This window comes from Arvicola amphibius, chromosome 10 (assembly GCF_903992535.2).
Source record: "Arvicola amphibius chromosome 10, mArvAmp1.2, whole genome shotgun sequence".
Taxonomy (NCBI): domain Eukaryota; kingdom Metazoa; phylum Chordata; class Mammalia; order Rodentia; family Cricetidae; genus Arvicola; species Arvicola amphibius.
In genome coordinates, this window is record NC_052056.1 from 119807785 (window position 1) to 119834506 (window position 26722).

Below are 26722 nucleotides of genomic sequence, written 5' to 3' on the forward strand. Positions count from 1 at the left end.
CTCAGTCAGCCCTGGCATCCCTCTGAGGGTCTGGCTGCTTTGCTGTTCCCACTGGGAGAGAATCCTAGGGTGCCCATCCACTTCCATCTGGGCTGGGTGCTGGTTGTGGGGTGGGACGGGTAGGGAATTCAGACCACTAGGCTGTTCCTGCTCCTGAGGCTGGGTAGGTGATCCTGGGGCTGGGCAGGTGCTCCCAGGGCTGGGCAGGTGTTCCCGGGGTTGAGCAGGTACTACAGGGACTGTGCAGATGCTCCCTGGGCTGGGCAGGTGCTCCCAGGGTTGAGCAGGTACTACAGGGACTGTGTAGGTGCTCCCGGGGTTGGGCAGGTGCTCCCGGGGCTGGGCAGGTGCTCCCGGGGCTGGGCAGGTACTACAGGGACTGTGCAGGTGCTCCCGGGGTTGGGTAGGCACTGCAGGATCTGGGCAGGTGCTCCCAGTCCTGCCAGTCTGGGCAGTGTCAGGTGACCTCATTCTGCACTACCATGGGTGCCCGCCCCAAGACGGCCCGCTGCACAAGGCCCTTGCCAGCCTTTCTAAACACTCTCCAGTTAGGTAAGCCGCAGACTCCAGGAGGAAGGAAACCGTGCCGTGTCTACTCTGGGACAAGTCTCCTGTTCAATTGAACTCATTTAAAGCTTGCAAAAGCAGAAAGCATTTTGGGAACAGAGCAAAGAGGAAAAAGAGCTTTGTTTAGGGTGGAAGGGCATCCTGAAAGCCTTGCCAGGAGATGTGGCATTAAGTCACACCTGGAGGAACGACAGTATTAATACTGAATACCTCGTGCCTATCCCTGCTCTGTCACCCGTACAGGAGTATCTCACTTAATCCTCTCTAAACCCTGTGAAGGAGACACGTGTCACCAAGGCACAGAGAGGTTGAGTGACTCATCCAAGACCACACAGCTACCACATCCACCAAATGGCAGAGCCAGAATTCAAACCCAGGAAGGAGACTTCTGGCAAGTGACCCCCACCTCTCAGAACCCCAGTTTTTTGTTTTGTTTTGCTTTTTTTTTGGTTTTGTTTTGTTTTGTTTTTAATCCACAGATGGAGGGCATACCCGTACGGCACAGAGTTGCTGAGGGCTCGGAACTGAGATAATCCCCACGAAAGGCTCAGGCCGTGCCTGGCACATGGTTAACTAGTTCGAGGATTGCAGATGGTTCTTATCGTGTCGCCCTGGCAGTGTTATCTCCGCGCCTCCCCTCCCCTCCCCCTGCGGCCGCGGCTTCCTCCCCCGCAGTGGCAGCCGGTGACGTGAGAGCCTCCGCTGGCACTCTCCCGGTTTAATTGGAGCCCAGGCAAGGGGTATGTTCGAGGCCCCTCCCTCCACTCGCATCAGACCCCCAGGGAGTGTGCGCCGCCTGCCGCCCAGCGCGGGTACTGTTCCGGGACCCCGAAGCTGGTGCTGGGTGGCAGGTGGCAGAGGTGGCAGAGGCATAGAGAGGTGCTGGGTTGGGGCCGAGTGGGAGACACCCGGGTTCTTGGAGGGACCAATGCCAGCTCAGTAGTAGCCTACCGCCCTGCCTGACTGCCCGCGGCCCCTGCCCCCTGCCCCAAAGCTCCTGGGGTCCCCAGCTGGGTGCAGCGGGCTGGGGTGCCAGCAGGGGGCGCTCGAGTGGGGCTCACGGCGGGCGGGGCAGCTGCGGGAGGGGCGGGATCCGGAGGGACCTCCCAAGCTGCAGACACCAGGCTCAACCTGCCCGGAGGGAGCGCAGCACACGGCTACCTGTAGCTCGGGACGCATGTCCTCTCCCGGGATCCAGCACTTCTCCCTGCCAGCCTCACATCCAGCCCAATCACACCCCGGACCCGGACCCGTGGGAGCCTAGGGACAGCGCGCCGGGCCCGAAGCTGGTGATATGTAGGGTCACCTCCTGGTCCAGCCTTGGAACCTCGGCAGACTCCTTGCTTGGAAAGTTTGGGACTGTGCGCCATGGCCAAGAGCGGCTCGTTGAGTATTCGCGTGGTGGAGGGACGGGCACTGCCCGCCAAGGATGTGTGAGTCCCTGGGTGCCCACTGGGGTGCGTGGAAGGGTTGTGGGGGCCTCTGTCTAGGACCCACTGTTGGGGATCCGCCCTCTCTGTCCTGTGAGAGGGGGGCACCCATGCTTAGCAGGTGCCGCGCCCTGTTCCCCTGGGGAAGGAAGGTGTCTTTGTTCTAGGATGTCCCTAAGTAGGTCTTCCAGAGCAGGAGAAGGAACCTCTGGACGGGTCCTCTTAGAGCCGAGGGGGGGGGGGGGGCTGATGATCCCTTCCTTACCTAGAGCAGGTGTTGGAGGTGGGGCTTCTCCGGACGACGGTGGCTCCCCAGAGATCACCGATAGAGCCCCAGAGACTGTGGTCCAGATGGACCCCAAGATTTTGCGTGCCTCAGAGGTGTTTAGGTTGCCCTCTAACACGGAACCTCGAGTCCCCCAGTCTTTTACCTGCAAACCTATGGTGGACTGTTTCGGGTCCCCAACTGATGGAGCTGGGGGCGCTGGGTTCCTCTGCCCCGTTCTTGGCTCTGCTTCTCCAGGGCTGAATCAGCAAGTGCTGACTCAGCAGAACGAGGTGGGTGGGGGAGCGGGTTCCCCCTCCTGCTTGTTTCAGAGCCAGAAGGGGCTCTGAAGGTGCCAGCACCTGAGACAGGTTCTGCCATCCTTGGTAGGAGGCGTGCTGAGTGACCTTGAACCTGCCTTTTGCTGGCCCTTGGTGTCCCATCTGGGTAGTGTAGAACTGGAAGGAGATCAAACTGTTGCTTGATCCCGTGTCCAGCAGAGCAGGTGGAGGGCACTGGCTAGGGGGTCAGCTGTGGAGAGGTGAGCAGACCGGGGACCCGGAGTTCTTCTTTGCTTGGGTGGAAGTCCCAACTACCCAAGCTGCAGAGTCTGCATCCCCTCCCTTTGATTTTGGGAACCTCCTTGTCCTCCAATACTGCAGCTGTATCCAGAAGGGAGCTGTTTAGAGTAATATTAATGCCCTAGCTCCCTCATCCGCTACCATAAATAAATACACACCTGAAGCAAATGCAGGGAGCGACGGCACCAGCGTGAGCTATGCTCCGAGCGTTAGGAATTACAGAACTGTGGGGCAGGAATAGAGACCTGGCACTTGCTGGCTGGCTGAAGGGACCTGGCCAGAAATAGGACTCTTGCCTCGCTGAACTCTGGTCCACCAGCTGTCTACCAGTCTTGGGAGAGAGTTATGGGCCACTGGCAGATGTTACCACTGGGCTCGCATACAGGCTCAAGGGTTCCCTGCTTCTTCTGGAAGGGGCTTTAGGTTTTAATTTTTGCATCTTACCCCCGTCTCTACAGTTTTCTGGCCAAGGTAGCCCTGGGTTGAGAGCCATGTGCCAGAACAAGGCTGAGGAAGTATCACTGTGCCCTCCTGGACACCCTGCCTCAGTTTCTCTAGTGGGCAGCTCCTTTTTCCGAAAGGGATCTTCTCAGAACAAGCTTGGGTCCCCTTGTCTGAGAGTGGGGTGTTAGCCGGGGTGTTGTCTCATTTCCCCTTCTAAGGCAGAGGTCCTAGATTCAGTCTGACACTCAAGGTTAAGGGGGTGGCCAACTGTGCCCGTCATCACTGAGGGCTTACCATGCGCATGGATCATGTGTAACACTTTGTGTGTGCCAGCTGGTTTCTCTGTTTTACAAATGAAGAAACTGAGGACCAGAGAGGCAGCCGTGGCCGTAAGATCACAAAGCTAGCGCATGAACACCGATGGCTTCCATGTATGAACTGAACAGGGAAGTGATGGCTGAGGGTCATGAGGCCATGGGAGAGGCCGGGAGTCTGGAGAGACCAGGGCCTGGGAGAGGCCAGCCCTGCCTGCCACCCTGGCCCCTACCTGATAGGAGCCCGATAAGGCCATGTGCGTCATGGCCCAGAAGTAGATGTGTTGACCCTTACTTACTCCCTTGAGGGACCTGGAGTTAGCCAGGTTTCTTGAGAAAGGCTGTATCCCCAAGCCTGCATGCTAACTGATTACAGTCAGTCTGGGCCATATCTACACTGGGGAAGCTGAAGAATGAGGTGGAGAAGTCTTGGAGGGAAACTGAGGCATAGGGAACGACTCAGCCAGCCAGCCAAAGGCCCAAGTTGAAGCCAACATCCCTGTTCCCTGTGACTGAGTGGACCCATGACCAGGAGAAGGCAGCTGGAGGAGCAGAGGGGACATGGCTAGGAGACCCGAGCTGAATTTACATCTGTACCATCTACCCCACCCTTCTCCAGAGTCTGCACTCCACACATCCATTTATCCTGAACCTTCCCTGCAGGAACACCCTCAGACCTGTGGAGAAGTAGGTACAGCCAGCAACCCAAGGAGGTTACAGTTCAGAGGTTGTAGGAAGGTAGAGGCAGACACAAACACACAGATAAACTATGCAAGATGATTTAGGTCCAGAAAAGATCTATCTATCTATCTATCTATCTATCTATCTATCTATCTATCTATCTATCTATCTATCATCTATCAATCATCTATCTATCAATCATCTATCTATCTATCTATCTATCTATCTATCTATCTATCTATCTATCATCTATCTATCTATCATCTATCTATCTATCTATCTATCTATCATCTATCTATCTATCTATCTATCTATCATCTATCTATCTATCTATCTATCTATCTATCTATCTATCTATCATCTATCTATCTATCTATCTATCTATCATCTATCTATCTATCATCTATCTATCTATCTATCTATCTATCTATCATCTATCTATCTATCTATCTATCATCTATCTATCATCTATCTATCTATCATCTATCTATCATCTATCTTCTATCTGAGCCTTACTCTCACTTTGTGGCCCAGGCTGACATTGGACTCCTGGGTTCAGGTACATTTTCTGCCTCAGCCTCCAGGGAGCTGGGACTGTAGGTGTGACCCATCTCAAATGGCTTGGAGGGTCATTTTAGACGGTGGCAGTGAGAGACAGCCTTTCCAAGGAGATGGCTTTGGGAGTGAGGCAATGGAGACTCAGGTGGGCAGCCTGGGGTTTACTGGTGACTACTATCATAAAGGGGAGGTGACCTGGGATTTACTGGTGACTACTATTATAAAGGGGAGGTAGGAGAGGCTGCCTTTGATTGGCCTAGAGCCCAGGGTTTTGTGAGGGGGAAATAGCACTTGTCTTTTGGGATTTGCTTTTGTTTGCTTTTTCCTGCTGGGCATGGGACCCAGGGTTTGAACATGGTTGGCAAACAGTTTGCCACTGAGCCATTCTTCAGCCCTACACCCATATCTATGGGTTCAGTTTTGAGGTCCTGGACCCTGGTGTATGCCTGCAAGTCCTTCCTGCTGAGGATGGGGGTCAGGGCAGGCTGTGGAGTGGAGTGTTCAGCTCAGAAGTTGGCATTAGGGTCCTGTCTGTGTCAGGGAGCTCAGGGTAACCCAGGATCCCTCCTCCACACCTCTCTTTGTCTCTCTTCTGCCCCCTTGCTGAGGGATGGCGGGGTGAGTGTTAATGTCTGTTGGAGTCATAGTAACGAAACCAAAGTCCTAGAGCAGGATGGACACGCAGGCTTATACTGCCAGTGGGTGACAGGTGACTGGTCCGGGCAGCAACAACACAACCTGCTGCTCCCTAAGGGCTTGCCTTTTTGTAGAAGTTGCTGTGTGATCCAGTGTAAGTCCCCTTCCCTCTCTGGGCCTCAGCCTCACCCTGCCTAGGCATTTAGGCTCCCAACCAACAGCTTTCTTGACCCTCTCTTCCCACAGGTCTGGGAGCAGTGACCCCTATTGCCTGGTGAAAGTCGATGACGAGGTTGTGGCCAGGTGCGTAGTCAGCACGGGGTGGGGTCAGGAGGGGAAGGGAGCGGAGAGAACAGTCCCTCATGGAGGTGGGGGTTGTCTCTCAGGCTTCAAGGAGGCTACATTAGCCCTGGCCTTTTGGGTAAAACCTTGCAGCCGGTGTCAACTGGCCAATATCCTCTGTCTGGGGACCCGTGATATCTCTGGCTCCCTGGGGCTGACTCAGCCACCACCAAAGCCTGTTGGCGGGGGGTGGGGAGTGTGGGCATCTCATGCTTGGCTAGTTTGGCTGACTCCGGGCCTCTGGGTGCTGCGGGTGTCTGGGTGTGTCGTATTCACACCAATGTGTGTGTGTGTGTGTGTGTGAGTGTGTGCGCGCGCATGTGTGCTCTACCAGCCTGCTCATCTGGGGTGCCATAAGAGCTGGTGTGAATGCTTCTGACCACGTGTGAGCGTCCATGTGGGTGTACAAGTCCACAGGACTCCCGTGCATACCGGAGATGTGTGTGTGTGTGTGTGTGTTTGTGTGTGTGTGTCTCAGGTGTGAGTGTGAAGGAGGTGTGTGGATATCTGTAGGTGCTGAGTCCTGATGGGGCATCAGCTGAGTGGGGCTTCTCCTCCCCCTCAGGTCAAGGGACAGCTCTCAGCCCCTGTAGACCTGAGGGGGTGGTGGGCGGGTGGCTGAAGCCTTGGTTTCTATGGAGACGACAAGATTCAGGATGCTTCTGGCACTAGTTCTGGTCCAGATGGACTGGGAATGGGGGTGGGGAGCCCCTAGGAAGGCTGACCCCTCCCATGGCTCCCTCTGTGTTTGCCCTGTGATAAGATACAAACCCCCAAGCCCCGGACTGGCTTTCTGTATGCTTCTAAGGCAGCTCTTCTCCCTTCTCTGGGCTGCAAGGAACCAACAGCGGGAAGCAAGCTTTGCACACTGGGCTTGGCTGGGACTTCACTGGGCAGTGTAAAGTCTTTGTTCCCCGAGCAGCCACGGTGGGAACCCTGTCAGGGTGCCAGGCCCAGATGTGGGACATATGTATGTGTGTCTGTGTCCATCTTTGACTTCACCCTAGCGTCCCCTGACTTTCTGGGTGCCGTGAAGCCCCGAGTGTTCTGACTGGCCCTGCTCACGCTTGCCTCAGGGCCTTTACACACATGGTTCCAGCCATCTGGGATGCTTGTCTTCCCTGCCCAGTTCTCTTTCACCTGATTAATTTGCCTGGGGAGCCCTGCACTATTCCCAAGCATCCCTGAGTTCACCCCAATCACAGATGATGTCTGCAGTTTGGGTAGGGGGTAGGGAGGGAACGTAGGAATGTACCACTGGGTATTGGTGACTGGTGGGTTCTGTGTTGCTATGTAAGCATGTCTTTGTGTCTCGGTGTCTATCTGGGATACTGTGTCTATATTTACAAACAGGTTTCTAGATGTTTCTGAGGTGCTCGTGTGTATCTGTGTCTATGTGGATGCGTGATATCCTGTGTCTCTGGCTTCCTCGGCCTGTCTAGGTGTGTTTCTCTGATTGTATGTGTGTATATGTTTTCATGGGTCTCTCTGTGTGGGTTTTGTCTACTTGTGAACCTCTTTTGTTGTGTCTTGGGGACATGCCTATTTGCATGTGTGCCTGCATGCATGCATACACATTTAGACTCCCTGCAGCCATACCTGCATTTGTCTGTATCTCTGGCACCTGTGCATATTGGGTCCGGGTGTGCTTCTCTGTCTGAGCTCATGGGTCTGAGTGCACTTGCTGTATTCCTGGGATGGGGGTGTGTGTAGATTCTAGAAGCATGTGCACGGCAATGTCTGTCGTGTTTGTGTGTGTGTGCCCCTAATTTTGTTTGTGGGGATCCCCAGGTCACCCACTGTATGAGGCTCTAGCCCAGCACCCCTCTTGCAGGACAGCAACCGTTTGGAGGAGCCTGAGCCCCTTTTGGGGGGAGGAGTACACTGTGCACCTGCCGTTGGACTTCCACCACCTGGCCTTCTACGTGCTGGATGAGGACACGGTTGGGTGTGTGGTGGGTGGGTGGGGTGTGCACGGGGATCCCAAGTCACACACCAATCTACACACCAAGAAGAAGTGCGCTGCCTCCAACCCCTGACACTTATCCCCATGGCTCTACGGGAGAGTGCTGGCCCTGGTCTGACCTTCTCCTACCACCTTCCCACAGACACGACGACACCATTGGGAAGATCTCCCTGAGCAAGGAGGCCATCACAGCTGACCCTCGAGGTGAGCAGATCCTGACTGGAGGGAGAGAAGAAGATGATCTGACCTACAGGGGCCTTGCAAGGGCTGAGGGAGTGGCCTCAGAGTCTGAAGGGGGAAGACTCCCCCTACCTCGTTTTTTCATTTTTTTTCAAGACAGAGTTTCTCTGTGTAGCAGCTCTGGTTGCCATGGAACTCACTCTGTAGACCAGGCAGGCATTGAACTCCCAGAGATCCGCCTACCTCGCCTCCCAAATGCTGGGATTAAAGGCGTGCACCAGAGCCAAAGGAAAGGGTGTCTGTGGGTGCTGGGCAGGGGGACATTGTCCTCATCTTGGTGGGGTGGAGGGAGACCACATACACATCTTACCGCTGGGAATGCCAGCAAGGAGGGTGATGGCGATGAAAGTGACTTCCCAAGCTGGATTTGGTGGTGCATGCCTGTCATCACAGCATTCAGGAGGCTAGCCTGGGCTACAGAGTGAGACTTCACTTGTGCATCATCATCATCAGTGCTGGGGTCAAAGCAATGGCTCTATCACTGAGTGCCAACTGCATGTTTGCTAGTTACTGCATTAGAGCGACAGGGGCTGCAGAGGTGGTTCAGCAATGAAGAGTGAGCGCTGTTGAGAGGTCAGAGGTGAGAGGTCAGTGCTCAGCACCCACGTGTGGCTCAGAAGGGCTGTAATTCCAGTGTCAGAGATTCTGATTCTGGGCTTTCTTCTGGCGGCAGCAGGGAGCACCGACGGGTGTTTGTTTGTGCGTTTGGGACAGGGTCTCCCAGTGTTGCCCTGGCTGGAATTCAGGACTTTTCTTTTCCTGTGACTTTGATAGAGGTGGCTTGAGGGAGGGAGGGCTTATTCCAATTTGCAGTTCAGAGTTCATGGTGGCAGGGAAATCGAGGCATCAGGAGCTGAGGGAGCTCGTCACATCCCTTCCACAACCAGGAAGCAGAGATGAATGACATCTGGGGCTCCCCTTGATTTCATCTTGTAGGGGCCAGGATTCCAGCCTAGGGAATGGTTCTGCCCACACTGCAATGGTGCAGCAGTTAGGTAATCAAGAAAATCCCCCCGTGGGTGTCCTCAGGGGTTAACCTTGATCCAGCCAATCCTTCCCAAGTGTGCCTGGAGGGCTATCTTCCAGGTGATTTTAGAGTCTGTCAAATTTGAAACAGTGGCCACAGTTACAAGTGCTTTGAAAAGTAAGATGTTTGAAGACACAAAATGGCAACAGGAGGTTAAAGCATAGAGCCAGGCATGGTGGCCTCGGTGCTGGCCCCTGGTTGCACTCAGGAGGTGGAGGTGGGAGGAACAGGAGTTCTGGTCTAGCCTGGGGATACAGAATGAGACCCTGTATGGAAACAAAACAAAAAGAGAAACAAAGGGGAAGGAACGATGTTTGCCGAGAGAGGTTGGGCTGCACTGGGGCCAAAAGACAATACGCAATACATTCAAAATGTGACGGGAGGCCTGCGTGCGCGTGCGTGCGCGTGCGTCTGTGTCATTCACATTCCAGGGTGCATCCCAAAGCTACACTCTCCACGTTTGTGTTCCGCCTCTGTTGTCTTCTTCTTTCCTTTTAGAGACAGGGTTTCCTGTGCAGCCCTGGGGTTCTCTTTGTAGACCTTGGACACACAGAGGTCCATCTAATCTCTGCTGTTTCCTAGCTGTGGGGGTAGAGGATAGTCGAGTCTCTGTGCTTCAGTTTCCTCCTCTGACATAGGGCTGATCGCAGACCGAATCTGAGGTCCCGCATGAGAAGCCGCCTGCGTCAAGCATGGTTGTTACAGTAGCAGTTCTGAGCTGACACAAAGCCTACCGAGTCCAGGTGCTTCCTAAACACCGGGTGTGCTCTGCAGGGATTGACAGCTGGATCAACCTGAGCCGAGTGGATCCAGACGCCGAGGTACAGGGTGAGGTCTACCTGGCTGTGCAGCTGCTGGAGGACGCTCGGGGTCGATGCCTCCGTTGCCACGTGAGACAGGCCAGGTATTCTTGCTCTGGGGGAGGGGTGGGAGGCTCTGAAAATGAGCAAGGAGGCGAGGGATGTGGCTTGCCTGGCACACACAGGCCCTGGATTCTATCTGCAGCACCACATAAGCTGTGCATGGTGGTTCACATGTCTAATCCCAGCACTCCGGTCAGAGGCAGGTGGATCTCTGTGAGTTCAACAGTCTCTCCATGAAGACCAGGCTGGCCTTGAACTCACAGAGATCTGCTTGCCTCTGCCTCTCAAGTGCTGGAATTAAATGCTTTGCCACTACAGCTGTCAAAAATATCTTAACCCAAGGGTAGATGAGTGTGTGGAGGTAGATGAGTGTGTGTGGGTAGATGAGTGTGTGTGGAGGTAGATGAGTGTGTGTGTGGGTAGATGAGTGTGTGTGGAGGTAGATGAGTGTGTGTGGGGTAAATGAGTGTATGTGGGGGTAGATGAGTGTGTGTGGAGGTAGATGAGTGTGTGTGGGTAGATGAGTGTGTGTGGGGGTAGATGAGTGTATGTGGGGGTAGATGAGTGTGTGTGGGGGTAGATGAGTGTGTGTGGGGGTAGATGAGTGTGTGTGGGTAGATGAGTGTGTGTGGGGGTAGATGAGTGTATGTGGGGGTAGATGAGTGTGTGTGGGGGGGTAGATGAGTGTGTGTGGGTAGATGAGTGTGTGTGGGGGTAGATGAGTGTGTGTGGGGGTAGATGAGTGTGTGTGGGGTAAATGAGTGTATGTGGGGGTAGATGAGTGTGTGTGGAGGTAGATGAGTGTGGGGGGGTAGATGAGTGTGTGGGGGTAGATGAGTGTGTGTGGGGGTAGATGAGTGTGTGTGGGTAGATGAGTGTGGGGGGGTAGATGAGTGTGTGGGGGTAGATGAGTGTGTGTGGAGGTAGATGAGTGTGTGTGGAGATAGATGTGTGTGTGTGTGTGTGTAAATCACTTGCCACTCAAGCCTGATGCCCTGAGTTTGATCATTGGAACCCATAGTAGAATGAGAAAACCAACTCTTGAAAATTGTCTGTGGGGGGCTGGAGAGATGGCTCAGCGGTTAAGAGCATTGCCTGCTCTTCCAAAGGTCCTGAGTTCAATTCCCAGCAACCACATGGTGGCTCACAACCATCTGTAATGAGTTCTGTTGCCTCTTCTGGCCTGCAGGCATACATGTACACGGGATATTATATACATAATAAATAAATAAATATTTTAAAAAAAAAAGAAAATTGTCTGTGACCCCCACACATGTACATAAACACTCAGTCACACACACACAAATACATAAGTTAAACAAACAGACACATGCACTGTCACAGACACACACAGTCACAGACAGACAGACAGACACACATACACAGTCAGACACACAGTCCCAGACACACACACAGACAGACAGATAGACGCACACATCATACATACAAAGACACAGTCATAAATAGATATCAGATTGTTACTTCTTGCGCAAAGTCTTAATTACTGGCTCTCTGAAGGCAGGTGGCCTCAGGCGAGATGGATCCAGGAGGCTGACTTCAGGCCGTGTCTCCAAGTGGAGACACAATAGACCTCATGGCCTGAGGCTGGTGACCTACCGACTTTGCTTGTACAACTGACCAAGAACCTCACTTTTACAGAACATCCCAGGGTCAATTCTTATTGGCTCGACCTGGGGTCACACTGGAGTCTTATGGGCTGAGAGGGAGGGTGATGGAGGAAAAGCCTGAAGGAAGTCAATAGACACAGGACCCGTAAAACCCAGAGGCAGCCTCGTCAGTCTTCCCTCTGTCTCCAGCCCCCTTCAGCTCCTCAGTCCCCCTCCCCGTCACATCCTTCAGCATCTCCATCTTCTTCTTCCTCTCGACATCCCGCCATTCTGTCCCCCGCCTCCCTCGCTCCCTCAGGCAACCTTCACTCTTAGATTCTGCCTGCACATATTAAGGACAATCCGTGTTTCTAGGTTGCTGTGTGACCATAAGACCCTTTCTTGCCCTCTCTGAACTTCTGACAGCTCTGGATTCAGGTCTCGGCCTTGGCCCCAGCTGGATGTGGGAGAAGCATGAATGAGGAATGGCCCAAGAAGGAAGGGAACCAGAAAACAGATTGTGTTCAGGGGTCTGCGCTCAGCTTTTCTGCCCATGACCCCCTCCCCAGACACTAGGCTGTACAGGATCCTTGCACGCAGGAGAGGGACCGATTGCTGTCGCTTAGCAACTGTGTTGGTTCCTAGGAAACCAAAGGCTTTGGATGCCCAGCAAGGCTGGGAAGCAAGCGGGAGGAAGAAACAGCCCCTGGTGGTGGTGGGGTGTTCCTGGATTTGGGGGCCCGCTAGAAGGGGGATGGGGAAGCTGACTCAGGTGAGGCTTCAAGTTGTCATGGTAACCACAGGCAGGATGTCTGTATCTCCTGCTTTTTTCTTTGTTCCCAAGCAAGGTGTGGGCATGTGTGTTTGTTGAATGAATAAGTGAGCTGAGTCAAGTGCTACACTAAGTAACTTTTCTATGTCATCTCGGATTCTTGGTCCTGTGAACTTGGTCTGTTATTGTCCTTCTTTTCTGGACTAAGCCTCAGGGAAGGGAGGTGACTTTTTCTAATGCCACCCAGCAGGGTCAGGTTTTGAATTCATGCCTGTAGCTCCCCACTTAGGGGATCTGGGGAGATTGAGACATCTTTCATTTCCATTGTCCCTTCCCTTGCTAAGTGTTGTGATAGTCTGATCTTTCTGTGCCTCAGTTTCCCCTCGTGGAAATCAGGGGTAATGAGGAACTCTTCTGCTTCCCAGTTGTTTGTGTATAGAAACTGCTGGGTTTGCATGGGTGCAGTGATGGACCTGGCCAGGGCCCCTGTGATGGACAGGCTCGTTGCCCTGGTAACAGAACCTTGCCATTAGAATGATCTAGTTTGAACTCTCTTTCCTAGGCCTGCCTCGGGCCTGTAGCCACAAACCCCTTCTCTTCCTCTGTCCCCAGGGACCTGGCCCCCCGGGACATCTCTGGCACGTCAGACCCATTCGCGCGTGTGTTTTGGGGCAGCCATAGTTTGGAAACCTCGGTGAGCAGACAGTCAGGAAGAAGTGTGACTCCCCTCAGTGGGTGGGGTCAGTCACCTCTGCTGCTCACAGCCCTCTGCACCCTCAGACAATCAAGAAGACCCGCTTCCCACACTGGGATGAGGTGCTGGAACTGCGGGAGACGCGGGGGACCGCTTCCCCGCTGCGAGTGGAGCTCTGGGATTGGGACATGGTGGGCAAGAATGACTTCCTGGGCATGGTGAGTGTCCCCACCCCCACTAATAAATGCTCTCTGTGGCTCCCCATTGCCCCCCATGAGCAGACAGGTAAGATTGGGGCCTGGGGGTGGGTGTTTAAGCTGTCGCGAGGACCATTGGCCAGCCTGGGTAGTGGAGTCTCGCTCTTCATGAGACAGGCCAGAAAACAGGCCGTGAAGGAGGCAAGGACCTCTCTGAGGCCACGGGGTAGGCCCACGGCTCCTGGGTATGCTGGTGCCTGTCACTACATTGACCTAACCGTCACCACCCTGTGAGGCTGACAGTCATGATCCCCCAATGCACGTGACGTCTGGAACAGTGGAAGTGGGTTTTCTGAAGCCCCGTGGCTTTTAGCTTGTCTGAGGCTGGGCCTATGGCAGTGGCACTGTGTTCCCTGTGTGGCCCAGGGCGAGCCGTCTCTCCAAGCATTTTCTCCTCTCTTTTACTTTTTGTTTTTTTCAATACAGGGTTTCTCTGTGTAGCTCTGGCTGTCTTGGAACTCACTCTGTAGACCAGGCTGGCCTTGAACTCCCAGAGCTTTGCTTGAGCCCCTGCTTCCCGAGTGCTGGGATTAGTGCACCATTGCTGCCTGGCACCTTAACTTTTCTCAATTGTAAATTAAGTGTCCTTTAGAGGCCCTAAGGCTTGAGAGAGAGGAAGAACTGGACCCTGGCTGACCATAATGCATCTGTGGATGGCAGGCCAGCCTCTTCCTCCAGGACTGGGTGGGCCCCGCATCAGGCAGGACAGTGCCCCCAGCTGAGGTCTGTGTGTCCCCCACAGGTGGAGTTCACCCCACAGACCCTTCAACAGAAGCCACCCAATGGCTGGTTCCGCCTCCTGCCCTTTCCTAGAGCTGAGGATTCTGGGTAAATGTGGGTGCCTAGTGAGGGGCATGAACTCAGCGGGTTATCCTGGGTGCTGGCACTGGCCCACCCTGTCCCTCTGGCCCTAGTCACATGTCCCTGGTATGTTCCAGGCTATTTTCCTTTCTTTATGATGTAGTGTCAGGAACTGATCCCAGGGCCTTGGCTGTGCTAGGCAAGCGCTCTAACGCCATCCTGAGTAGCTAACACATCCTGTCTGCTGTGCACACATGGGCTGTGCACACCGACCACAGAGCGCCCTGGCCCTACCAGTCTTTTCCTGGTTGTTCCCGTCCTCACTGTTCACATAACTGACTGCACGGCTTGTGTCCACGAGACCCACATCTTACTGCCCTGCCTACACTTGCTGCTCTGCCTGTTCTGTGTGTGGCTGTGCACCTGGTCATGGCCTCCACTGTGGCTTTTCCACACACCGTCTGGGGCCTCTTTCTCCCTATCCACTTTTGTCCTCACTGCCCTTCCTTGCCCCTCCCATGCTCATGTCTCAGCCTGCTTTGGGCTAACCTGCTTTGGGCTAGCCTGCGTTCACATCTCCTTCTCTATGGTCTGCTCCGTGTAGGGGAAGCCTGGGTGCCCTGAGGCTGAAGGTGCGCCTCACTGAGGACCGCGTCCTGCCTTCCCAGTGCTACCAGCCTCTCATGGATCTGCTTCTGGAGTCGTTACAGGGGCCAGCCGAGGTGGGTGTGGTGGCAGGTGCTGCCACCTGGGTTGCTGGGTCCAGGGTGTAGCTCCCCGCCTGGGAAACCAGGGCCAGCTTTGGGGCCTCAGGTCACCTGGTGGCTCTCCTGTCCCTGCTCAGGAGGACACCACCAGCCCCCTGGCTGTGCTAGAGGAACTGGCCTCTGGGGACTGTCGTCAAGACCTTGCTACCAAGCTTGTGAAGCTCTTCCTGGGCCGGGGCCTGGCCGGGTCCTTTCTAGACTACCTCACAAGGCGTGAGGTGGCTCGAACTAGTGAGTTTCCCACACAAACGCTCTTCCCGAAGGATGGGTCTGCAGAGGATCTCCAGGGAGAAGTGAGATCCTTTAGAGGATGTTTATATGTTGGGGTATCTGTGCCGTGGACCCGGAAGGGCGCTGTGTGGCCTCAGGCAGCTTGGCAAACCACTCTGGGCCTCTGGGCCATGACTAAAGTTGACATTTTGGGTTCTCCCTGATTCTTGAGGCCGAAAGAATCGTATCTCCACTTTGAGTGAGTGGGGTGAACTGGGTCCAGCCCCCACCCCACACCAGCAAACACACCCCCTGTCCTCCCAGATGACCCCAACACCCTCTTCCGTTCTAACTCCTTGGCATCCAAGTCGATGGAACAGTTCATGAAGGTGAGTGGGAGCTGGCATGTCTGGGTGCATGTGGCTTCCTCCCCCTGCTCACTCGGTCCCCAGAGCCTACTGGCCTCAAGTGGCCCTAGATGGCTGAGCTGGGTGCTGATGGCAGGTGTCTGGCTTCAGCCCTGGGCGGCACCCTTGGACACGACTGGCCTGGCTCTGAAATCTCCCTGCACACCCCCTGCCCCAGCCCAGGGCACTTTCTGCCACCCTTAGCCACTCCGTGTGGCCCCTGCCCCCAGCTCGTGGGCATGCGCTACCTGCACGAGGTCCTGAGGCCGGTGATCAGCCGCGTCTTCGAGGAGAAGAAATATATGGAGTTGGACCCTTGCAAGATGGACCTGAACCGCTCGCGGTGAGCGAAGTGGGAGTGCCTCAGACCTCAAGATGTCCCTTATCATTTGCAGCTGCCTGGGGCTGCTCTGTGCTGGCTGCCACCAGCCTAGGGACACGTGTGTGTGTGTGTGTCTGTGTGTGTGTGCATGTGCATGTGTGTGTGTGCGCGCGCGCGGCAGCTCAGGCTGTTCTGGGGGAGCCCAAATGCTGCCTCTGCCTCTCCCGCACCCTATGACTTGGGAGTGTTGGGGGCACTTAAGGGTTTTGCAAGTGACGTACAGAACAGGGGAATGCTGGGAGATGATGGAGACCCACATGGGGTCATCTGCAGAATGGATCCTGGGAACCTTCTATGAGATTGGAGGCAAGCGAGGCTATGACTAAAAGCCACCCCACACCTCCATGGACGCCTCCTCTTTTCTCTCCAGAATCTTCTCTGCTACAGTCAGGGGGCTGGCTTCCCTGAAACCCTGAGAGCTAGACGCAGGTCTGTTAGGACCCGCACCTCTTGACCACCTCAGACGCAGGCTTCGGCACCCTCTTTACTGAACCTCAGCGAGGGGGGGGGGGTTCCTGCCCAAGGTCACACAACTGGGAAATTGCAAAGTGGGAATTTGAACCCAGGCCCCAAACAGGACAGGGTTGTCTGTGAAACTCCCAGGGTAGAGCTGGAGACCACTGGAGACTCAGTGGCACTTATGGGCGATGGGACACGGGGAACCTGGGTGGGGCAGAGTTGCAGACAGATAGTGGAGCTGGTCCTGACTTCTAGTCTCAGGTCTGCCACCTGCTTGCAAGTCCTATTGATGGGCCTCAGTTTCCATGCCTGTTAAATGGGAGGGGTAGACACTCAACTTGTGAGTTACCGTTAGGAACACGTGGGGCAATGCCAGGGGCCATGATTGGATACAGGGACTGAGAACTTCTGGCTTGAGGGCTCCGGGCAGTAGGGATTGTATGTGCCAAGGCATCGGACGTGGCCATGCTGAAGACACCCAGAGCTAGAAGCAAGTCGTTATGAAGTGAGAGAGGGTGGTGGCCGTTCTGAGGAGGTGACACTTAGCTGCATGCCAGCATGTTTCAGGACACAGGAACAGCCGCTATGAGGGTTCTAAGCTGGGACCCTGCCCCAGAGTTCACTCCAGCAGGGAGTCCAGCGTGAGGGGAGGCACCGTGGAGGCTGGGAGGTTCTGAGGCAGCAGGTGTGGTGCTCTGACCGGAGGTTCTGCTTGCTCCCTCCAGGAGGATCTCCTTCAAGGGCACACCCACGGAGGAGCAGGTGCGGGAGACCAGCCTGGGGCTGCTGACCGGGTACCTGGGGTCCATCGTGGATGCCATTGTGAGCTCTGTAGGGCGCTGCCCACTAGCCCTGCGCCTGGCCTTTAGGAAGCTGCAGCGGCGTGTGGAGGAACGCTTCCCCGGGGCGGAGCATCAGGTGGGCTGGGTTCTGCGGGGCGATGCGGATGTTGGGATGGTCGGGGGCACTGTGTCCGTCGGTCACGTGCAGAGTCAGGGCAAAGGTGATCTGGGCTGCTCAGACTTAAGTGTGTGTGTCCTGGCAGAGGACAGTATTCCTGGCAGGACCTAGAAGCCAGGGGACCGATGATGAAGGAGGTGGTGGTTGACAGTGGTGATGATGTCAGTAATGGTGTTGGTGGAGATGATGGTGATGATGGTGGTGATGATGGTGGTGATGGTGATGGTGGTGATGATGATGGTGGTGGTGATAAAGATGATGGTGACGGTGATGATGGTGGTGATAAAGATGATGGTGACGGTGATGATGGTGATGATGATGGTACTGATGAGAGCAGAAGGTAAGAAGAGGGCCGGGCCAGGATGAGGCCGCGTGGGTTCTGTAGGCGCTAGGCTTTCCCAGCCCGGATACAACTGGTAGAAACTGGGAGCTGTGGCTCTGGGCCAGGCAAGGGGCATAAACAGACAGATACGGAGCTGTAAGGAGTGGTGGAGACTGGGGCTAAATGTAGCTTTGTCTACAGGGACCACTGAGGCCAGTGTTCTGCATAGGAATGGGGCTCAGTCCCTGCTCCTGCAGAGCCTTTTCTCACTGCTATGCCGGGGCTAAAGCACAGTCTCTCGCACGCCGGGCAGCTCCTCTCTGCCACTGAGCCACGGCCTAGTAGTGCTCTTTTCACCTTTCTGAGATAGGGCCTTGCTAAGTTTCCAAGGTAGGCCTTGAACTTGCAGTTCTCCAGACTCAGCTTCTGGGATATGTGTGATAACGGACAGGCCTCTGCCTCAGGCTTGGCTGAGATGAGCTGGACTAAGCTATGTCTTCCTTTCTTCCCGCCCTCCCTCCCTCCCTCCTTCCCTCCCTCTTCCCCCACTAACTTCCTCTCTCTCTCTCACCAATTTCCAGGATTCTATGTAAAGTCTCCCAGTTTTGAAATATTAGGGTTAATTCACGCAGACACACAAGCAAAAGTCGCTTGGAACTGGTCACCTTGTGTTGAGGTTGTGCTGGACCATGGGCTCCCAGTCTGAGATCCTTAGGGTTTTTTGTTTGTTTGTTTGTTTTGCTTGTTTTGTTTTGGGTTTTTTGAAACAGGATTTCTTTGTATAACAGCTCAGGCTGTCCTGGAACTCGCTCTGTAGACCAGGCTGTTCCTGAACTCACAGAGATCTGCCAGTCTCTGCCTCCCAATTAAAGGCTGAGATTAAAGGCGTGCGCCACTACCACCGGGCTGAGATTCCTGTTTTAATAATGTTCAGTGCACAACCCGAGGTGGCTGTCGTGGGGAGCTTGGTGACGCAGGCCTGTACCCAGCTTCTCTGGAGGCTGCAACAGGAGGATTATAAAGTGTGTGCACCCCACACTCAGAGGCAGAGGGTGTCATGTGAGCCCTTAGCATTCCAGTCCTTTGTTAGCCACTCGATATGGTGCAGAGATCCAGACTCAGGTCTTTTGATGGAACACGAAGCACACACTATTTACCACTGAGGAAACTTTCCTGCTCAGCCAGACTAACTTTTCCCCAATGCTAAAGACTATACCCCTTGGCAGAAAGGTCTAGAACCTGGTGTACGCTGGAGATGTCACAGCCCAGTTCTTACAGCACTGCTTTCTGCTTTTTGTTTACGGATTGGGAAACTGAGGCCCACCGAGCTGGAGATTTCTTCCCCAGATTCCCCCTCCTCCCATCTAGAGGTGGCGGCATTGCACCCCACTTAGCTTGGCTCTCACCTGGGCTGCCTCAGAGGCGTTAAGTAGGACGCGGCTAAGGTGGGGGAGGGAAAGAGACCAAGAGGCCAGCTCCGTGTTCAGCTCTGCCCAGGAAGCCAACATGAGTGCTACCCACATGTCCCCCGTGGGCAGGGACCCCAGACTTTCTCAGGTCATGAAGGTAGGGAGCCCTGAGACGCCTCTGAGCAAGCGTGCGTGCATGTGTGTGTGAGTGAGAGAGTGTGTGTGTGTGAGAAAGTGTGTGTGAGTGTGTGCGTGTAAGTGTGTGAGAGAGTGAGAGTGTGTGTGCGAGTGTGCATGTGTGTGAGGGAGTGTGTATGCGTGCTTGTGTGCGTGTGTGCATGCACGGGCGTGTGTGTGTGAGTGTGAGTGAGAGAGTGTGTGTGTGAGTGAGAAAGTGTGTGTGAGTGTGTGCGTGTGTGAGTGTGTGAGAGTGAGAGTGAGTGTGCATGTGTGTGAGAGAGTGTGCGTGTGTGAGAGTGAGTGTGTGCGAGTGTGCATGTGTGTGAGAGAGTGAGAGTGTGTGTGTGTGAGTGTGTGAGAGTGAGTGTGTGTGCATGTGTGTGAGAGAGTGTGCGTGTGTGAGAGTGAGAGTGTGTGTGTGTGTGAGTGTGCATGTGTGTGAGAGAGTGTGCGTGTGTGAGAGTGAGAGTGTGTGTGTGCGTGCATGTGTGTGAGAGAGTGTGTGTGCGAGTGTGTGTGTGCATGTGTGCTTGTGTGCGTGCGTGCATGCACGGGCGTGTGTGTGTGTGTGAGAGTGAGTGTGTGCGAGTGTGCATGTGTGTGAGAGAGTGAGAGTGTGTGTGTGTGTGCATGTGTGTGTGCGTGTGCGTGCGTGTGCGTGTGCATGCGTGATGTAGCCCAGGCTGGCCTCTTCTAATTTATGTACCCAAGGGTGACTGTTCTAGGTTGCTTTCTCCTGCTATGATGAGCACCAAGACAAGTTTGGGGAGAAAAAAGTTTGTGGGCTATCCCAGAGGGAAGTCAAGGCGGGAGGAGACTATGGAGGAACCCTGCTTCCTGTTTTGCTCTCCAGGGCTTGCTCAGTTTGCTTTCTCTGACTACGCAGGACCCCCTGCTCCGGAATCGGGCCTCTTACAGTAGGCTGGGCCCCCACAGCTTTGCCTATAGGCAGTCTGATTGAGCTGGTTTTCTTTCACTTGAGGGCCCTCTTCCCAGGTGACTGTAGCTTGTGTCAAGTTCACGAAAAAGTAACTAGCCCAGTGACTTTGAACTTGTGGTCCCCCTGCCTCCACCTCCCGCATGCTGGGATCACAGGCGTGTGCCACCACAGCCAGCTTCTGCGGCCCTGGGGAGAAACCCAGGACCCGATGCCCACCAGGCAAACATCAGTGGTAAGACACACCCACAGCCCCCTTTTTTATTTTTTATTTTGAGACAGGGTATCATTAACCTGCTTAGACTGGCCTGAAACTCACTCTGTAGCCCAGGCTAGCTTTGAACTTGTGACTCCTGCCTCAGTTCCTGTGTACATGGGATGACAGGCCTGTGCTATACCAGGCCTGGCTCAGGTGTACCTTGATGAGCTAATGTTGGGGCATAAAATGACCTGGGGACCTGCCTGGGAGGAAGTGGTGATTTGGGAACAGTTCAGGGCTTTGGTTGAGAAGGGCCCCTCTTACCGAAGCCTTGGGGCCCATTGGCAAGGCTGACATGCCCAGAAAGCTAGCGCTCTCCAGTGTAGCTACTGTCACAGGTATGACTGACACCCCAAAATAAACATAGACATACAGGCTCAGGCTTGACACAGCAGTGGATGAGTGAGCTGTGCCCGCTGCGGAAAGGGACTCTGGGACTGGGGCAGCGTGGACAGGTGGGCTCTGCAGCCTGACTGCCCGGGCTCCTTGCTGAGCCTCAGTTTCTTCGCTTAGAAAGCAGAGGTTAAGTACACTCTTGACCCTGGGTAGCCGAGACCGAACGGCAGGAGTGGTAAGCTATACTGCCCCTGCTGTTGGTCCCTGGGTAATCTCGGGCAAATGACCAACCTGCATCTCAGTTGCTGCCTCTCTAAAACTGGCTGTGACCCGTCCCAGTGTGAGTGGCAAGGAGAGGCTGTGGGAGGCGAATACAGCCTGTTCTTGCCACCAGACAGGTCACAGATCTGGGTTGGAATCCTGACTTCTGTGCTGTGTGACCCGGAGCAAGCCACTTGGCCTCTCCGAGGTTGCAATGACTGTGTTCCGAGCCCAGGCAGGAGTCTGCTAAAACCAGATCAGTCTGTCATCCCATTTTCCAGCTAGAGAAACCGAGGCAGAGAGGAGCACCCTCCTTGACAGACTAGGATAAGCCTTCTGACCCAACTCCTTCTCCCTCCTCTGGGCACCTAGTGTTTGCTGCCTCAGTTTCCCCAACTGTCGTCTGTGATTCTCTGGCAGGATGTGAAGTATCTGGCAATTAGCGGTTTCCTCTTTCTGCGTTTCTTTGCACCCGCCATCCTCACACCGAAGCTGTTTGACCTCAGAGACCAGCACGCAGATCCCCAGACCAGCCGCTCCTTGCTGCTGCTCGCCAAGGTGTGTGTGTGGGGGGGGGGGTGGGGGGGTTCACCTGAGTCCGCTCAGCTGGAGAGATGCATGATGGGAAAGATCAGGAAGGCCGCCCTGGAGAAGCCCCAAAGAAAGCCAGTTTCCTTGTGTGGTGTCTCTGTTTTCTATGACACAGACTTGCTGGGCCACTGAGACTCAGAACTTGCCCCATCGCCCAGGCTGGCCCAGGACTCATGCGATCCTCCTGTCCCAGTCTCTCAAGTGCTGAGATCATAAATGTACTACCTGGTCTAGCTTTCATTTCCTGCCCCCCCACCTGTCCCTTTTGGCAGTGCTGGGAATTGAACATGGGGCTCATGCATGGGAGGCGATCACTCTACTGCTGAGCTACAGCCCCAGCCCAGTAACCCTTTCTTTTTCCTCTTCTTTATTTTGAGATTATGAAAACTCACTCCTTCTGAAAGAAATGGGAGCGGTGGACTAGCAATCATTTATACCTTAGTATGAATTAAGCTATTCTTGACCAAGTAGCCACAACTATGGCTTTCACGGGTCTACATTTGATAGAATTGGGTAGTGCTGGGTGTTGGGAGGGAACTGGGGGTGCGGACTCCAAAAGGGAGAGGGAGGATCAGAAAGTGCCCGAGGTGTACAGATATGCGAATCGGAGTTCGGGGGCACAAAGGGCACTCGCCTCAGGGTGACCTTGGCCTCCTTTCTGCTTTGCTCCAGGCTGTGCAGAGCATTGGAAACCTGGGCCAGCAGCTGGGCCAGGGCAAGGAGCTGTGGCTGGCCCCCCTCCACCCCTTCCTGCTGCAGAGCATCTCACGCGTGAGGGACTTCCTGGACCAGCTGGTGGATGTGGATGGGGCTGAGGGTGAGCCCTGCGATCCCGCGCTCCTGACCTGTGACCCCCCCACCCGGGGAAGGGGAGTACGCTATTAGTCCCCAGTTCCCCAGGACCAAGATCACGGACCTGCAGGTCAACGAATTAGTCAGTTAACGTTCGTGTCAGGCTCAGTTAGGTCCTCTCTACCAATGTGGTCATGTGACAGGGTCGTGGCGCAGAGTCTCTGGTATGGGTACGTTTAATAAGTCTCCACCATATAGGCACCATCTCAAAGGCCCAGGGCTTTGGCTTCATGGAGGAGAGCCTTGCCTGCATGAGGTCCTAGGTTCTATACCAGCACTGGGGAAAAAAAAAAAAAAGAAAGAAAGCTACCCTTCTAGATGCTTTGGATAAAGTGATTAATGAGGGGGAAATGACCCAGTGGGTGAAGTGCTTGCTGAGCAAGCTTCACGACCCGACTTCAAATCCCTATGCTCACCTAAAATCCGTGTATAGCTGTGCCTGCCTGTAACCCCAGCATTGGTGGTTTGGAGACAGGCCAGTCACTGTGGCCAAGAAGTGAGCTCCAGGTTCAATAAGTGGTTCTGTGTCAGAAAATAAACTGGGAGCAACAGAGAAAGATTTCAGATGTCAATCAACCTCTGGTCTCCATGTGAGCACATGCGCACACACATGCACACCACACACACACACAGACACACACACACACACACAGTGAGACAGAAAATCTTGGGCTTATTCACAGAATTTCATTCTAGTGGGGGCCAAGCTGTAAGACAATGGGCAAACAGCCAGGGAGTTACAAAGGAGGGAGGGAGGGGTGGGCAGGTGAAGTGGTTCACGACTTTAATCCCAGCACTTAGGAGGCAGAGGCAAGAGGGGCCAGCCTGGTCTACAGAGAGTTCCAGGCTAGTCTGGGCAACCTAGTGGCCTCCCTGGTGCCACCAGAATGAGGATACTGTGACTTTTTGGAGGTTGTTAAGTTAACATCTGCTCCCCGATGGGGATGCTGCCAGGTGCCCAGAGAACGGAGTCCCCAGTGACTCACCTATCGGCTCCCACCCGGGCGCTATGCAGCCCTGGGTTCAGAGCGCCACCTAGTGTCAATGTGGTGGAAATGACTATACAGGGCACACACAGACCAAAACCAGGACTTTAATTAAGCACGCTCCGTTTCGCTCTTACGGGAGATTCTGGGGGCCTCAGAGACACTGGCTGGGAGAAGGATGGCTTTTCTGGCTTCTCTCTGGGCACATGGAATATCTAAAGGACATCTTGGTGCAAGATGGAGGCACTCTGGCTAGGATTCGGAAAACGAGTCTCGATGTAAGAGTGATCCAGGCGGTAAACAGCACAAGGTCCTGGGGAGGGGACAGAGAGCGACAGAGAGGCTAGTGCAGAGGAGAGAAAGAGGGGAGATCAAAGAACGTGGAGAGCTGTGGGCGAGCTGGGCTTGTGTTGTGTCATGTGCTCTGAGGCAGAGGACTTGGGGTTAGAGGCCACCTCCCAGAGAAAGACTTGGGTCACATAGGAGTAACCAGGGCAATGACTGTGGTGATCTTGGACAGGAGGGGCTGCTGAGAGAGGTCTGTAGCCCGGAGCTCTGAGGGGGCTTGGGAACATTCCTGGATTGGCTGGACACCCTGTGCTGGCCAGCTGCAGTCTCTCCTGCAGGTCCCTGGACTCGGAGCGGAATATGGATACCACTTTCCCCTGCTTCTCAGTCCTTTGCCTCAGTGGCTGGGGTGTGTGTGTGAAGGGGTGGGGTCGGAGGTCACAGCCTTGGTATTCCCACTCCTTAGGAGCAGACTGCAGCAGGGGCCAGAGGTGTCACTCTCCCCTTTCTCTATTTCCCAGAGCCTGGGGGGCCAGCCTGTGCCCTGGTCCAACCTTCAACAATTGTTCGGGAAGGCTTCTTGCTGAAGCGCAAGGAGGAGCCTGCAGGCCTGGCCACACGTTTTGCCTTCAAGAAGCGCTACTTCCGGCTGAGTGGGCGGGACCTCTCCTACTCCAAGACTCCAGAGTGGCAGGTGAGACTCCACCCACAAGAAGGTGTCACTAGGGTGCATGGAGAAGCTGAGGTTCAGGGTGGGAGTTGGGGTAACTGCTTCCCCAATATCATAACAGCTAAGGCAACAAATTCCAAACTCTTGGCTGGCTCCAAGCTTGGCCAGGGACAGGGACACTCGCTGTTACACTCTTGAGCAGGTGCACATTTCATGGCTGGTATTCCGGCCGGGTGTGGACACGCACGGGTGGGGGCCACACGGCCTGCACCTGGCATCCCAGGCTCGCGTAAGATCCGTTTATTCCGCTGGCTGTGTGCGGGCGCACACACATCCAGGCACTCGCCCAACAAGCGTTCCCTGGTGCCTGTGTGTGACAGGCTCTGTCCTAGGCAGGTGACACCACTGTCTTCCATCCTAAGCAGCCCAGGGGAGGCTAGGACTTGGCGTGTAGGCACGGCTTGCATTTCATCGGCTATTTGGGTTGTGAGGCTGGGTCCACAGATCGAGAGACTTTGGCAGGGTCGTTTACCTTCATGCCTCAGTTTCCTCATCTTTAAACTGGGCAGAATAACAGGCCCAGTCTCAGAGAGCAGTCGTGGTCATTGAGTGAGATGAGGGATGTAAGGTTCCGAATGTCACAGTCAAGTGCCATCTGCACGGTGAGTTGCCATAAGCAACTGCCATGGCAAGGATGATGGTGAGGCTGAGGGGGGATGATAGTGATGATGATGGTGGTGGTGGTGGTGATAATGATGATGGTGATGGTGGTGATGATGGTGGTGGTGGTGGTGATGGTGATGGTGGTGATGATGGTGGTGGTGGTGGTGATGGTGATGATGATGGTGGTGATGGTGGTGATGATGGTGGTGATGATGGTGGTGGTGATGGGTGATGGTGGTGGTGATGATGGTGATGATGGTGGTGATGGTGGTGGTGGTGGTGATGATGGTGGTGGTGATGATGGTGGTGGTGGTGGTGGTGGTGGTGGTGATGGTGATGGTGATGATGGTGGTTGATGGTGGTGGTGGTGGTGATGATGGTGGTGGTGATGATGGTGGTGGTGGTGATGATGATGATGGTGATGATGGTGGTGGTGGTGGTGGTGGTGGTGATGGTGATGGTGATGATGGTGGTTGGTGATGATGGTGGTGGTGGTGATGATGATGATGGTGATGATGGTGGTGGTGGTGGTGGTGGTGGTGGTGGTAGTGATGGTGGTGGTGATGATGGTGGTGGTAGTGATGGTGGTGGTGGTGGTGGTGATGATGGTGATGATGATGGTGGTGATGATGGTGGTGATGGTGGTGGTGATGATGGTGGTGGTGGTGATGGTGGTGGTGGTGATGATGATGGTGGTGATGATGGTGGTGATGGTGGTGGTGGTGGTGATGGTGGTGGTGATGGTGGTGGTGATGGTGGTGATGATGGTGGTGATGATGGTGGTGGTGGTGATGGTGGTGGTGGTGATGATGGTGGTGATGGTGGTGGTGATGATGGTGATGGTGGTGGTAGTGATGGTGGTGGTGGTGGTGGTGATGATGGTGGTGATGGTGATGATGGTGATGATGATGGTGGTGATGATGGTGGTGGTGGTGATGGTGGTGGTGGTGGTGTTGATAATCCTGGTTACGATGGTGGTAATGATGACTATGGTGATAATAGTGATGATGGTCACAGTGATGATGAGGGTGATGGTGTTTGTGGGATTCTGGTGATGATGGTGTCAGTGATGTTAATGTTGCTAGAAGCAAACTTAGTCCCAGAAAAGTCAAGTCACTCAGCAGGTGACAGAGCAGGGCTGTGGGAAGACACAACAGAGCTATGCAGAAAGAGTACCTGTCCTCGGTGACTCCCCCTGGTACCCCATCCAAAGGGATGCTGCCTGTGGCTGCCTACAGGTTCACTCATCCATCCCAGTGTCCTGTATCCGTGCCGTGGAGCGTGTGGATGAGGGTGCCTTCCAACTGCCACACGTCATGCAGGTGGTGACGCAGGATGGCACTGGAGTGCCACACACCACCTACCTCCAGTGCAAGGTAAGGGGTCACCACAATCGGGTGGGGACCACGGTTCAGTCTCCTCGTGTTCTGATGGCCTCTACCCTTTGCAGAACGTGAATGACCTCAACCAGTGGCTGTCAGCCCTGCGTAAAGCCAGCGCCGCCAACCAGGACAAGCTGACTGCCTGCCACCCTGGTGCCTTCCGCAGTGGACGCTGGACCTGCTGCCTCCAGGCTGAGCGCTTAGGTGAGGGAGGGGGGTTTGCTAAGGCTCTGCCCTCCCCATCTGCCAATCAGTAGCGTCTCTCACTCTCGCTTGGGTGTGCTGTGCAGCCAGGAGTAAGTGACTTAATTTCTCTATTCCTTGGTCTTAACTGGGAAGCGGGGTTGAGGATAGCC

At 54.7% G+C, this 26722-nt stretch overlaps 1 protein-coding gene across 5 annotated transcripts in view; it reads left to right on the forward strand.

Annotated features, from left to right (window-relative positions):
• Nucleotides 1-1935: 1935 nt before the first annotated feature.
• The window catches only part of Rasal1 (RAS protein activator like 1), a 28130-nt gene continuing 3343 nt past the window's right edge, over nt 1936-26722 (forward strand). For 2 of the 5 annotated variants that reach the window (XM_038346035.1, XM_038346036.1), the window contains exons 1-18: nt 1936-2000; nt 5723-5779; nt 7653-7766; nt 7927-7988; nt 9826-9955; nt 12906-12987; nt 13074-13205; nt 13987-14072; nt 14650-14767; nt 14890-15043; nt 15347-15411; nt 15660-15772; nt 16996-17188; nt 21355-21492; nt 22198-22342; nt 24173-24345; nt 26223-26360; nt 26435-26570. In XM_038346035.1, the coding sequence (XP_038201963.1) occupies nt 1936-2000; nt 5723-5779; nt 7653-7766; nt 7927-7988; nt 9826-9955; nt 12906-12987; nt 13074-13205; nt 13987-14072; nt 14650-14767; nt 14890-15043; nt 15347-15411; nt 15660-15772; nt 16996-17188; nt 21355-21492; nt 22198-22342; nt 24173-24345; nt 26223-26360; nt 26435-26570 (2101 nt within the window). Of the gene's footprint in view, nt 2001-5722; nt 5780-7652; nt 7767-7926; nt 7989-9825; nt 9956-12905; nt 12988-13073; nt 13206-13986; nt 14073-14649; nt 14768-14889; nt 15044-15346; nt 15412-15659; nt 15773-16995; nt 17189-21354; nt 21493-22197; nt 22343-24172; nt 24346-26222; nt 26361-26434; nt 26571-26722 lie in introns of those variants that run through there. The other 3 variants (XM_038346037.1, XM_042055906.1, XM_038346038.1) reach the window with 3 other exon arrangements.